General features: G+C 38.5%; 1 protein-coding gene across 4 annotated transcripts in view; it reads left to right on the forward strand.

The window, feature by feature from the left end:
• SGCD (sarcoglycan delta) overlaps positions 1–14,290 on the forward strand; it is a 981,442-nt gene that overhangs the window by 743,926 nt on the left and 223,226 nt on the right. For 3 of the 4 annotated variants that reach the window (XM_037025144.2, XM_037025143.2, XM_073231312.1), the window contains one exon: positions 5,795–5,896. The exons of the other annotated variant lie outside the window; for it this stretch is intronic. In XM_037025144.2, coding sequence (XP_036881039.1) covers positions 5,795–5,896 — 102 coding nt within the window. The remainder of the gene's footprint in view (positions 1–5,794; positions 5,897–14,290) is intronic. 4 annotated transcript variants of the gene reach the window in all.

The following is a 14,290-nucleotide window of genomic DNA, read 5'->3' on the forward strand; positions in this document are numbered from 1 at the left end:
TACATGAATGGCAGAAGTGACCATTTACAGACCGAACGGAAGAACATGAGAGCAGTGTCAAATTCTCTCTCTGATGCAGTATTTCTCAGCATTCATTTTCCTCCCTCCCCCCAAGAGCATTTTTCTTCCTAATTGTCCTCTCTATGAGATGTTAATATTATGGAATACTGTGCATGTACTGTTTACACAAATGTATTTCTGCTTTACACATAAAAAGATTAAAATTTTATCACCTCCCCCCAGTCACCAATTTTTACCCCCTGGGAGCTGTACCACCCTGGTTGAGAATGCATACACCAATACATTGTAATTATAAACCCAGGTTTTAACATTCTTCTAATCCCCACAGTCAGTACCTTTCAAAATGAGGCCATTTGCAATGAAGAAATTCTGCCACATAACAAATATTCGCTGAGCCATGGCCAATGTTTTGGCCACGCAATGTTTTAGGAATTGAGACTACAGTGAACAAAAATCCCACCCTGCACGAAGTTTACATTCTAAACCAATATCTGTGTATAGCTCAAGTTATTTCACCATTTCATCAATACTAAGTAATGCCTGCCATTAAAACGGCTTCAGCAAAAGTTTGTCTTGAGACCTGCTTACTAAAATAAGACTTGGCATTACTTCAAGCTTAAAAAAATGTGCTGATGGAATTAAGAACTTCTTTAATGCTGATGCAGCAGGACAATCAGAGGAGCAAGAAATACCACTTTCTTTAAATCAACGTAATACTAATTCCCAGTCCCACTCCCAGAGGGGCCAGCAGGGCACTCTGCATCTCTCAGGATTTTTCTTATGTCCTGGTGTTTTGCCCAGCAGCAATGGAAAGGCCCCGGGGGCCCCCGCCACTGTCTTTCATTGATGGTGGCTCAAAGAACTGTGGCCCACGCACATGTTCCATTTAGATCTGGAAAAGGAACTTCTCTGCCATTCCTGAAGAAGGGAAATGGGAGAGGCTGGGGCCCTGTAGCCATTTCCCTCTGAGGATCTAACTCCTCCTTGGGACACTGGCAGGATAGTAGTCTCTAGAACTCATGGGAATCACAGATCTCCTGTCCACCTCCTACTTGGAAAATATCTCCTCCTTCTTGCCTCCCTTCCAACAGACCTAGGACAGTCTGTTCAGTGAGAGTTTTCTTTACGGAAGATAAGAAACTCCACTGCTTTGAGGCTGCCTCTGCTTCTTTGCTCTCAAAATTTCTAAGCTTCATAATTACAGAGCCTGGAAATCTATTTGAAATGGTGATGAAAGAGGCCAGGGGCAGGCATGAGAGAGATGAAGAAACAAATTAGTATTTCAGTCTATTGCTTGAAATCTTTTTTATTTATTCTTTACTCATCTCATAGAAAACTGTCCATTTAAAACAACCCACTGGACAGTCTGGACCAGAAGAATAAAGGGCAAATGCCATAATTCTTGGACCAGCTCAGAAGGGGATTCATAAATGATATTCACTTCTGCTCCTGCCCCAGGCTCATCTCCCCAAAAGACATTACAGCAGGGGCCACTCTTAATTGGACTGGGAAGCTAATGGGATTTGCTCAAGATTTGTGCAAACCCCTGTGTACCAGACAGACATGGGGGGAGGTACTGATGGTACTGCAGTGTTTGGGACAGCAGAGGCCCTGCCCTCCCTGGGATGACCGCAGGGTCCTTGCTTCTCAATTCTGCCTCCAGTGCACATTACAAACTTTAGGACCATTTGCTAAGTAGTCCTGGCTCAGTCGAGCCTACTATCTGGCTGCTAGAATTTTCATGCTTGCCTTTAACAATATTGAAGTTTTACCATTTGAAGTGGGGGAAAAAAACTTCTATTTCTTTCTAACTACTTTGAGAATGACTGTGAATCTTCTAAATGCCTCTTTTGCATTGGGGGTTGGGGGGAGCAGCTTTGCTTCAAAACTGACTGCAATGCCTCTCTTAATCATTCCCATAGCTTCTTAGGCAGTTAAAGGTAAAACGGTTTTAAATAGGGTGTTTTCAAGTTGTTTTGATGTATCTGCTTGTCCCAAAGCTATTAAAGGAGGCTTTTTAATGTGGGGACATATTTACTTGACTACTCTAATCTGCTTTGTATTGCATTTTAGAAATAACAGAACTTCAAACTATTTGGAAGCCCTTTCCCACCAACACATTTGGGCAGATGTTGGGATGGGAAGGAGACCAGAAAAATTAAGTGATGACAGGCAAGAACAGGAAGAACCTCTAAGTTAAAGGGATGGTAGAGACTTGACACATTTGTAGTGAGTTTCCTACCAAAAGAGATATTTAAGCAAAGGTTAAATTACTATTGCAAACAAGTTAGTTAACTGCTGGGTTGCATGAATGTTTCTCAAAAATTTGATCTTTCTAGTATGCTCTTCATTATTGTTCTCTGGCTATGTGTCACTTATATTATTAACTATCACAGAGAACAGGATTGAGAGGGGCCTTTTCTTTTTCTGACTCCCCATGGCTCACAGTATATGGTTATACACAGAGCAGACTTTTGAAAAATAGATTATTCATTTTGCTTATGTTCCTGGGAATGAGAGGCAGATGGATTGTAATAAAGTGTTTTTAGACCCTTTATTATGAGCTGGAGATGGCCCTGCCTACTATCACTGATTGAAAATCAAAGTGGCATTAAGAAATTTGGCAGATACCTTAAGTATATTACTTTTGCATACATTTAATCAGGTTAAAATGATGAGTAAAAGTAGACAGTCTGAATTTGAAAGACTTGGGTTCCCTGCTGCTGGTGTAATATGAACATGCCCTCCAGCCTATTGCCTCTCACACTGGGTTTGAATGCCCAGGCTGGGGCCCTCTTGGCAGAGCTGTCCCCACAAGTACCAAAAATAGAAATAGACAGATGGCATGCTGTCCATGAAAGAACAGCATTGACCGGGGAGATCTGTGCTCATCCACAGGCTGAGGTACTGTTCCTGAAGGAGGGATGGAAAAGTGCCCATTTCCCACCTGGTCACTCAGCACCCACCATGTGGCGTCTGTACTAAATGTGTTGAGGTGCAGGGCACATGCAATGCCAGAGAGAAGAAATGATAGCCTCAAATGAGAAAATTCAGGTGTCTGAGGAAAGTGGCTTAGTAAATTGGGCTGGTGCAAACTGGCCAACTGGAGCATATGGTTTAGGCTAAACTTCTTTGAGTATATGTTTACAGCTTTTACATTGGTGCCATTAAAATAGTTAATAAATCTGTAACACATTAGGCTTTTAAAAAGCAATCATAAAAATTGAAGGCAGTGGAAATGAGACAATTGAACCCAACTAGATAGCGTTTTGGTAGCAGAACAGAATTAGTTCAAATGAGTTGGAAGCCCAATCATTTGACTATACTTTTCTAATAGGATATACTCTAAATTTTTTTTAAAAGGTAAATTTTAAATTATTTTCTTAATGATAATTTTAGTATGGTAGTGGCATTGGTGTTCTGAAACTGCTCTTTGTGCATTTGGGTTAAATCAAATGAGTAATCATTTTGGTGTGAATGAAAACACAGATTTTTAGTATGAAAAAAGGTAATAATATTATAAGATCCATGAGGTTAAATGAAAACCTTCAAGTTCTGAATTTGAATTGAAATTTCATATGAACTCATCATGTATTCTATTTAAAACACATTTACACAACTTATTTTCTAGCTCTATCCACAGAAACAAGGGCCAATCTAGTAGCAGTGAGCACCCAAAGCTCTTTGTTTGTGGTCTCTAAATACCAGTAGTTTCCACTAAAATAATCCAGGGGTTCTTACTAGAAATGGCTGGTTCCAAGCCTGGGACAGGGTATGTGTAAGATAATGCTGGGACATCTTGTGAAAGCAGAAGGAAAAGGGCCATCAAAGATTACTAGGCCATATTAAAAGGACTTAATGAGTTAACCTGAAGAGGCCCCCACTGAGCAAAGGTGGGAAAGTTAGAACTTTAATAGGAATAAAAACTGTGCTGGAATTAAACAAACCAAAATGTGCATAATAATATTTTAAAAAGTAAAAATGTCACTGGCCATCTTTGGGTGATAGTAGGTAACCAATTCAATATTTTGAATATCAGTGATTAAGGGAAGAAAAAACAAGCATTATCAAGTTCTATACAAACTATGATTTAGGGTAAATGTACTTGATGACAATTTCTCTTGATAGACTATCCCAACTAATATATTAAGAAGAAATAATTGAATTATTTTATCACCAGTTGGAGATCGCTAGTGAAATAATGGATCCTCTAGTCAAAGATCACCAATTGCTGATGGGATCACAGAAAAAGAATTTATGTGTCTCCTGACAGAGCAGAAAAATACCTTCCACCTCAAAGATGTCAGTGACCCAATTTCAGAGCCCATGACTATGTTATATTACATAGTAAAGGGAATCAAAGTTATGGATGGAATTATGGTTGCTAATAAAGTAATGTAAAAATAGATTATCCTGGATTAGCCATCCAGGTGTGCCCAGTGAAATTACAAGGATCTTTAAAAGTAGAAGAGAGAGGCAGAAGATTCATTGTCAGTGATTGGACCTAAGAAAGATTCAACCAGTCATTGCTGACTAAAGACAGCAGGGCTGCCAAGCCCAGGAACCTGGGCAGCCTAGAGAAGCTAGGAAAAGTCAAGAAACGGATTCTGCCTTAGAGCCTCCAGAAGAAATGCTGCAGCCCTGCTGGCACCTTGATTTCTGCCCTTGAGGCCTGGGTAGGACTTTTAACAAACGTAACTGTGAAATAGTTAAACCACTGAGTTTGTGGTTATTTGTGATGGTAGCAATAGAAAATATATATTCTGTTTCCTAGGATGTATTCTTTCTAGAAAAGTGAGCCTGAATCTACTCAAGCTTATTGATCTAACTCTCAGTTTTCAGGAAATACAGGGGACAGAGGTACACATTATATGAAATGATGTGGATGTTCAGCAAAATCTAAATCCTGGAAAATGACATGTTTCTTTAGCAAATAAAATATGTGTATGTGTACAGATGAGTGCGAGAGAAACTGACTTGGGAGATTTTTGGAAATGACCTAGTATTTTAAGTATCAATGAATTTGCATTAAGGAACTAGATTCAAATAAGCAAATATAAAAAGAAAATAAATATTAATGAAATTTGAACATTGACACTTGGGTGTTTGATAATGGGGAATGAATTTATGAATTTTTTGTGTATTAATGGTTATATTTAAAAAAGGAGGTGGGTATGGTGGGTATAACAGATAACAATAACTATAAATTGTAAATTGTTGGAGATAAATGATAGGTCTACAGATGTGTGCTATTTATCCTTTCTATTTTTATATATACATTAGTATTTCCATGATAATGTTAGTAAAAATGTTAGTAACTAATTTGACCTCCTAAGTGTTTTTTGAACCAAACACAGCACGTCCAAAGGCGGTATTTGCTGAAAAGACTGCCAGTTTCTACTTTTGCACAGTTTCAGAAACCATGTCTTTCACTTTAACCTGGGGAAACATCCTTTTCTCTTTCCCCACTCACCTGCCCCCATTTTTCTGTACTGACTAGCAAAAAAGGCCTCTCCCTCTGTACGAGTGAATGAGTAGGAGGCATTAAAGATTTCTTGGTATAAAATTTTCTCAGAGTGAGCAAAGAGGGTAATAGGCATATTACATAGAAGAATGCCTCCTAGTGTTTTATATACTCCCTTGGATCCCCTCTCATTCCACCTTCTCAAAAGAAAAAAAGAGGCAATAACTTTGTTTCAATTTTTGAAAGCCTGAGGTATTTTGAATTTTGGTGAATTATATTTTCCATGTTATCTCTGTGCTTCTATTTCAGGATGGAATGGGGAACTTGAGAATCACAGAAAAAGGTCTAAAGCTAGAAGGAGACTCAGAATTCTTGCAACCTCTCTATGCCAAAGAAATCCAGTCCCGACCAGTAAGTTTCTGTAAAGTTTCTGTTGAGAGAAGAAGGAATTGTTTCTCTGGAATCTAAATTTGAGGAAATTTGTCTGGCCATCTCATTAATACAGAGCATAGGCGTAGCAGGTAGTAATGCAAGTAATGAGATATGTTCAAATCTTAAGTCTTGAGTGTAATCACTGCCATGGTACTGTAAGCAAATGACACCTCTCTGAACCTGTTCCTATTCCTGCCAAGTAGAGGGTAAAAACCTCTGTTAACGAACTTTCTAGGTTATTCTGCAAATAATGCAAGACAGTAAGTGTGGAAGTGCTTTATGTAGATCCAAGAAAAATTTTTTTTCAATTGTCAGATGCTTCAAAGCCATCTTTGGAAACATAGAACAAAACAATTAGAATTTTAATTTTCATTAAGATTTTGGACAGTATAGCCAAGGTTGGTTAGAATCTATTCAATATGTTAACAGTTGTGTTCTGAAATAGCCTTTAAATAATTACTCTAGAGTGTTTGCTCTGTTCTTACACTTCACTTCTTGGTGTACATTATCCTTACCTAATTTAATTCACAGATTGGCGGACTAGGGTGGCAATTATTGTTGTCTCCATTTTACAGAACAGAAGAGTTGAGACTTGGAGAAGTGATACATCCAAAGCCACATACTTATGAAGTAGCTCAGCTGAGATTTCAACTCAGGAAATCCACTTACAAAGCTTTCTGTTAACCAGAGTCTCCTACCTCAGCTTTTTCTCTCATTCTTTCTATTTTGTCATGATACAATGATTCCTAGAGCTCTTTTATTAACCAATATGATCAAAGTTAAGTTTGTTTTTGAGAGTTTTCTGGATGTTAATTGTTTGTTTCTTGGGCTTTTTCTTTGTTTTTTTTTGATGAGGTGGTGGTGGAATTTGCTGGTTGAAAAGGGTTATTAATGCATTTGCTCTGCCTGGGATTGGTCCGAGTCCACCTGCAGTCACGGGTAACATGAGTGCTCCCCAAAGCATCATTTGCATTGTGTGCATTCATTAGCATAATCAATGAAATCTAGGAACTTGATGCAGTGGGCAATGTTATTTAAATGATATCTAAATCTAGTGAATTGTATTTAACAGAGTACAGCTACTGAATTGCAAGTAACTTTATTTCATTGTGTGCCTAGTAAAAGGGAGGAATCCATGACGTTTGAATCATCAAAAAGAGCAAATCAATTCAGCCACCCAATCAATGATTATAAAATTTAACTAACTCATGGCACACTGGCTTAGGCACTCAAAGTACCATAAATATTCTGAACATACCTACTGTCTTTGAAGAAGCTGTATCCTAGAAGGAGTAATGGGATGAAATTAATCTGGTACTATTACATTGGACTAAATGGAGACAGTTGATATCAAGCATTTAATACCTGTTAAACGCATTGCTCTTGACCTATTTCTATCAGGTTTATTTCTATCAGGTTGGCAAGTTGGTTAGTTAAATCACTGTTTTGAGTTATTAGTTATACTTTAGATTTATCTAATCTATGTTAAACTTATTTAACTGGCTAGTTAGGCTGATCATTTCCCTCTAATGGTAATGCTGGCCCTTTTTGTGTTAAGGGCCCAATTGCAAATATTTGAGGCTTTTATTTTTTTCTTTCTTAAACTGTTTAAAAATGTAGAAACCATTCTTATCTTGATGGGCACACAAAACTAAGCAGCAGCCTGCAGTTTGGCTGCCTTTCTAAACCTATATTAGTGATATTTCCATTAATATGTAAGTGTCTTGCTAGTTATAAATGCTGGAATGTGGTACAAGAGAGTAGAGTTTAAGGTCCTGAGTAGAATGATTGATCTGTGTTAAGCAAAATATCCTCGGATAAATTTCTTGGTGTAGTATTAGAGTCATATAAAGGAACTGAGAAATGTGTTTTAGAAGACTTGAAAAGGGATGCCTGGTCCATCCCTTAGGCCCATATGTAGGAATTAAACTTTTAGTATGTCAGCTAGTTGAGGTGAAAATTGACAGTCACCTGATCCCAACCCAAAGACACACTTGACTGGAAGCTTAAAAAGTAATGATAATCTCAAGAAACATAGTTTGCTATTAAAAACTCAGGGAGTTGAATTCAGTGCTTTCAAGAAAATAAAATGTTAGAGTTTACTGTTCCATTTTTCTTGAGAAAGTATTTTCCTACCATAACATAATCAGTAAATAAACAAAGCTTTTCAATCTTGTGTTTCTGACAACAAAATCAATATCCTTTAACTGAAGCAAAAAGACACACAGATATGCATATGTGGTAAAATCCAGTAAGTCCCGTGAGCTCCACCTGCAGCATGGGCCCACATCCATCCGTTCTTCTACCACCCAGTTCATGCCGTCAGCCTCCCTCAGCCTCCCTCAGCCTCCCTCAGCCTCCCCCACCTACCCCCTTACAATAGCCTCGCTCTCTGCTGCCTTTCACTCACTCAGCCTCAGCATCCAAATTGCAGCCAAAGTACTCTTCAAAATGTCAAGTCTGCCCTCCCCTTTGCAAAGGATTCTGCACTGATTTCCATTTGCACCTGTGGTAAAATCAAAACTCACTGAAGTCCATGAAGTTCTCTGTGAGCTGTTTTTCATGGAGGGCTCCTTCTGGTCAACCTGGTCTCAGTTCAGATGTTGCCATCTTAGAAAGACTTTCTTCATTTAACACAGCAGCCATATATAAAACATCACCCTGCTTTTTTTTTTCTTTTCCTTCATGCACTGTCATCATTTTACCTTCTTATTTGCTTAAAAATGTAAAGTGGAAGAGCAGAGGATTGTTTGAATTTCCCTTCTATATTCCCCAGCCTTGTTGCTATTTCTAGCACATAGTATGTACTCAGTGGATATTTATGCAATTAAAGAATGAATCATTAAAAATGAAAGTGTCACTTAACTTGATCTTGCAGAGGCGAGCAGTGTTAACAGTGTAGTGTATCTGTTCAGGCATTTTCCATGAATATATTTTTTAACAAAACCATACTTGGCATACTAATCTGTGCATCTTTCCCTCCAAATAATGTATTAACAGTAATTTTCTATGTTTAAATAATGTTTAAAAGTGGAAGAGCTCTTTTGAAATATAATTGACATAGAATAAGCTATATGTATTGAAAGTGTGACCTTTGATAAGTTTTCATGTATGCGTTTACATGTTAAACCATCCCCACAATCAGACAAGGAACATTATCTGTCACTCCTGAGAGTTTCTCCATGTCCCTTTTAACTCTTGGATTCTGCCACATCCACCCTGTTTCCACACCCTTTCCCCAAACAACCAATGATCTGCCTCCTATCTTAAACATTACTTTGCATTTCTTAGACATTTATATAAATGAATCCATACAATTTGCATATCTAAATAATTTTAGGAGAAAAATTGTCTATCATTTTATTATATTTGCTTCAATCATCCATTGAAAATAATATATTATTTTATTTTATTTTACCTATAATTGGGCTGTGTCATGATTTGTGTGGGGAGAGATATTTGAAGAGGCTCTGGGCATAGAGCTTTAATATTTCCCTTTTGGATGACCTCAGAGCACTGAGGAGGGAATGGAGTATAACATTAGGCATGGCAACAAACGTAGAATCAATCTCTCTGAATTTTCACAAAGAGCAAAAACAGGTATTTTGGATCACAAAGGCAAAACAACTAGATTAGAAGCTGGTGATTTAGTCTGTAGGACTTCCGAGCCCTCAGGCACAGGGGTAACTGCCAGCTGAACAGAATTGGGGCTCTGGGAGAAAAGAAGGTGGGGGGAATGACTGCTGGGCAGACAACCAGTAGAATCTGCCATACCTGCTGAATGATGCACACGATGCTCACCTGAACTCACACGGGGCAGCTGTCCTTCCCTGTTCTGGCAACTTCAGCCTCTATTTTTTTTCTGATGCACCTGACATTGCTTATATGTCACCCTGGAAGATTCTTTTCAGGAGAATTATCTGCAGTATCATTTCTTCATCAATCACAGGTGCTTTTGTTTCTTGGGATATCTCTCTCTGTGTTTTCCATTGAAAGAGATCTGCATCCAGTTGTATAAGATTATTCAGTCTCTCTAAATGAGGATAACTAATGAAGCAACACTTGATTTCATTTTGGTTTCATGTTTCATTGATCTGAGAGGAATTGAGATTGGTTAACCAATCCACACAATGTTTAATACTGTATCCGATTTCATTATTGAAGGTTGCAACCCTGGTAAAGTCACTACAAATTGATTAGTGTGATAGCAATCACTGTGAAAGACAAATTAATGAGAAAATGTTCATCTCTATAAAAACTCCCATCTGGGAATTGAACACAAGCCCCAGAAATTTCTAGCTTTAGCTGTATACATGCATAGCTTCGAAGTGGTAAATTTTCATATGACTCAGAAAATAGACCAAAGAGATCATACGGTAAATTAACTACTCCACCTTCACATCCAAAAACCAGCCTGTCTCTAGAAATACTACTTGAATTTGTCAGCACAGAAATTTGTAAAGTTAAGGAATATAATGCCCCTCCCAAGAAAAATCTGTGTTTAAAGTTCCATTTCAGTGCGATAGGCATCTTTTTAATTGATAAATACAACTACAAATTTTTGGGAAGAACTACTAGTAGATAGAATGAGTGAATCTAAGGAGACTTTTCATCACAAAGTATCATTTTGGAGAAAAGTGTGAGATCCCTGCTTCTTCAGAGAGGGTTCTTACTTGGCTTCTCATGATGCTGGAACTAGATGGGCCTTTTGCATAACTTAATGCTAAGTAACAAGGGAAGGGAAGCTAGCATTTATTGAGCATCTATTATGTGCCAGGCTTTCAGCAATGGGAAAGTTGCACACTGTTTATCTCCTTACCCACTTCAGACTATACTTAGGGTGGATATAGGGAACCTAAGCCATTGCTATATTGAATTACAAAGCTCAGGAGAGGATAGGGTAGCAAAAGAAGTTGATGAGTGTTAAAAAAAATTAAGGCAAAATATAATAAGGCATAAGGGTATTTATGTCTTTTAAATTTTTTACCCTATGAAAATTCACGTATTTTAAGATCTTCTCACCTACCAAACTGTGTATAGAATTGTGAAATTACATCTAAATTAGGTTCTTAAAAGCTGTCTTACCGAGAGACAGTACAGCACTGGTTAAGCCCAGTATTGATGGACCTGGGTGGCAACCAGTGCCACCATTTGGCCGATAAGTGATCATTGATTGATTTCTTAACTTGGCGGATCCTTGTCTTCTTGCCTGTACAGTTGAAATGATAAATTAGTATCTACGCCACAGGTGGTTGTAAATAAGTGAGATCATGTTTGTAAAGTGGTTAACACAGAATTTGACACGAAGTGAGTGTTCCACAATCAGTAGCACCTCTGCTCAGCCCAGCTCCTGGTGATAGTGATGACGACAGTAATATTCCCTATCAAAAGCGCCATCACGAAGTCCAAATCTCGGGTGATGTTTGAACCTCTGAACCAAAGGGTCTTTCATCCTCCCCTTCAATGTCTTCGTAATGACAAATTCAGTGCCATCTGAGGAAACCCATTTCATATTCAAAAGCTGTTAGTTTTACATTTTTCTTTCACTGAGTTACACTCTTCAGATGTTCAACTCATGTATTTCTCCTTCTTCTGCTTAAAAAGTTTTGCTAGCTCTGGTGCTCATAATTACTGGCACAGTATTTCTCTGTTTTCTTTTTTCAGTCTTTCTGAAAATAATATATGCCAAGTACCTTGAAAATGTTTATTTTTTCAGGTAATGGTATTTCTACTCATTTTATGTTAAAGATAAGGCAAAACATATTATGCAGAGAGTAAAGCACACACACATGCCAGGGCTGTACAAAAACCAGTCTAAGTGTTGGTTCATGTGAAACTCTGAGCTGGCATCCTCACCATGGGGTTTTTTTTTACATTTGGATCCATCATCTCTTTGTTTTATGGAAGGATGAGTTTTTCTAATTCCATTTTGGTTCTAGCATGATATGAATTGAGATTTATTCCACCAGTCTGAATTTCTAAAACATATCTAGGCTGGAAGTTGAAAGTCCCTAAGAATTCAATTGGACCAGTCACTTCTTTTAATGCATGGGTCCCGAAGGCCCAGAAAGGAGGTAGGACTTGCCCAGGTTGTGCCAAGTGAAACTCATAACAAAAATCCAGGATTGCAGTTTTCCTCTATAACCACACACTGTTTGTACGGTGATTCTTTTTCTCATGACACTGTGTTCAATATGATAAGTTAGGCATGACCATTTCCTTCTCATGAGCAATACCTTACTAGTAGGCATATTAAGTCCCTGAGAGAATTCACAAGCACTAAAAAAAGGGAAGTAGAAACAACAGTGGATAGTGCCACAAGACCTTACGATGTTGGCTTAATCATGGCTTATCTAATCACTAAGCTGATATTCTCTGCTTCATGAATTTATTGTGCGGGTTCAGTGAAGTAACTGCAGTGACCCACCTTATAACCTGTTAAATCAGCTGTTGATATGAAGGCTGCTGACAGAAGTTACAAGCTGAGTCCAGCCCACAGATGTAGTTATGTGCCTTACACACTATTTTCCTTTTAATTTGAGTTTACCTCTAATATTTAAATATCTCAAGATTTCACATTGTTAAAAAAAATCTGTATTATCTGATTCTCATGGAATCTGGCAGAGGTGGTTTCATATTCTTCAGGGCTGGAGTTGAAGAGTAGTTGCCTCCTTTAGACAGGCAGTTTGCCACAGTCTCCACCATTCACTATTGTCTCATACCCTACCTGCTTAAACCATTTATTTTGTGGGTCCCTGAAGTGCCTTGAGGGTGCAGCCTCCAGTTTATGGTATTGAGAATATACATATCTTGTGATGCAGGAGTTTGGAAGTTAGGTTGGCTTCTTAAGATTCATAGTCACTCATGACTCCTAGTTCCTCACTTTTTGTTTTATTTCTCCTTCCTTAAAGAGTAAATTATTTCTGCCAGTGGTCTGGCTCCTACAGGTTTTGGAATTGCAGGCAAGCTCAGTGGCAAGGGATAGTGGTCTTAGAGCTCCTGGCAGCTGAAGCTGTGGCCCACCACAGCCATTCTCCACCCTGAGTCTCCTAGAACACACTTCCTTTGTGTCTCTATTATTCTAACCACTACAGAGTGTGACTGGGGAGGAGGTAGATAGGGGAAAGTTGAAAATTTGGACTTCGCATGCTCTGCATGAGGTAAAAAACAATAATAATTACCATGGTATTGCAGATAAACACAAGCTTTCTCTGAAGAGCCTCCATCAACAATTCAGTTGTGATGAGAAAAGCCATGTCCCTGGTAAGTTTAGAAACCAAATGAAGACTGCAGTGGCTTCTCAGTGAGCAAAACTGCTGTACCTCCCAGATGAACATATTGCACATAAAACAGTATTTTCCGTGCCACTTGCATGGAACATGAGCATCTTGCTGTCTTTAATTAAGAAGCTAACTGGACCATGAAGTATTGCCCGAGTAAATAAAAGTGATTTGTACTAAGTCAGAGGGGTGCTTGAGGAATCTTTGTATTTCTTTGTTCACACATAAATTATGGAGATTATTAAAAATCGGAAGGGTCATCTATAGGCTGCCTGTACCATGAGGCTGATTGCTATTCCTGAAATGCATCCATCTTTTTATGTGTCATGATTTATTGTGCACAATAGTGTGAACTAGCTGCTTATGCATTTTCTTTTAAACAGGCATACAAACTTGGAATAGACAACACTTAATACTATGATTGGTTTCTTGGTTTATCCTGGGAAACAGAGATATTCAGAGGCTTGTGGTTGGCACAGAATTAAAATGGGCTGATGGGGGTTTTATTCTTCCTTTAATTTGAGAAAAATGGACAATGTGTGCTTTTCTTAAGTGAAGTTCATGCTGGAAGTAAAAGAGCTACTGAGTTGAGGGCTTTGGTTGGATCTCAGTTCCAACTGCAGCAGCCAGTTTTGGGAGAAATAGGTCCAAATGTCACAAGAGACTGAGGATGCCTAATTGTATGATTTGTGGGCCAAGCATCAGACAGGCTGCCCCAAATCCTTTCTTGTTGCCTCTTGTCGTGCCTAAAGGTCTACCATTACAGTGTCATTTATTTGAAGACTGAGAAATGAGTATTCACAATAAATCCCTACTGAAGATATTCACCGCACCCCATGCACATCCACATTTCCACAAAGTGTTTGAGGCAGTATATAAGAAATATTTACAGGACTAGTAACAAAAGATATAATGGTTGAAGATCAAGAAAGGGGTAAACTACTATGAGTAGCAGAGGTGGGGCTGGTTACATAGAGCACAGGAGACAGGCCAGAGTGTCTGTGTAGCTGCTCTTGCTAAGCCTGGGGTTGGGTTCTGAAGTCTCCAATCAGGGACACAGTTAGATGAAAACTTACATGCAAGCCCTCCAGAG

The sequence above is a fragment of the Manis javanica genome, chromosome 1 (genome assembly GCF_040802235.1).
Source record: "Manis javanica isolate MJ-LG chromosome 1, MJ_LKY, whole genome shotgun sequence".
NCBI classification, from domain to species: Eukaryota; Metazoa; Chordata; class Mammalia; order Pholidota; family Manidae; genus Manis; species Manis javanica.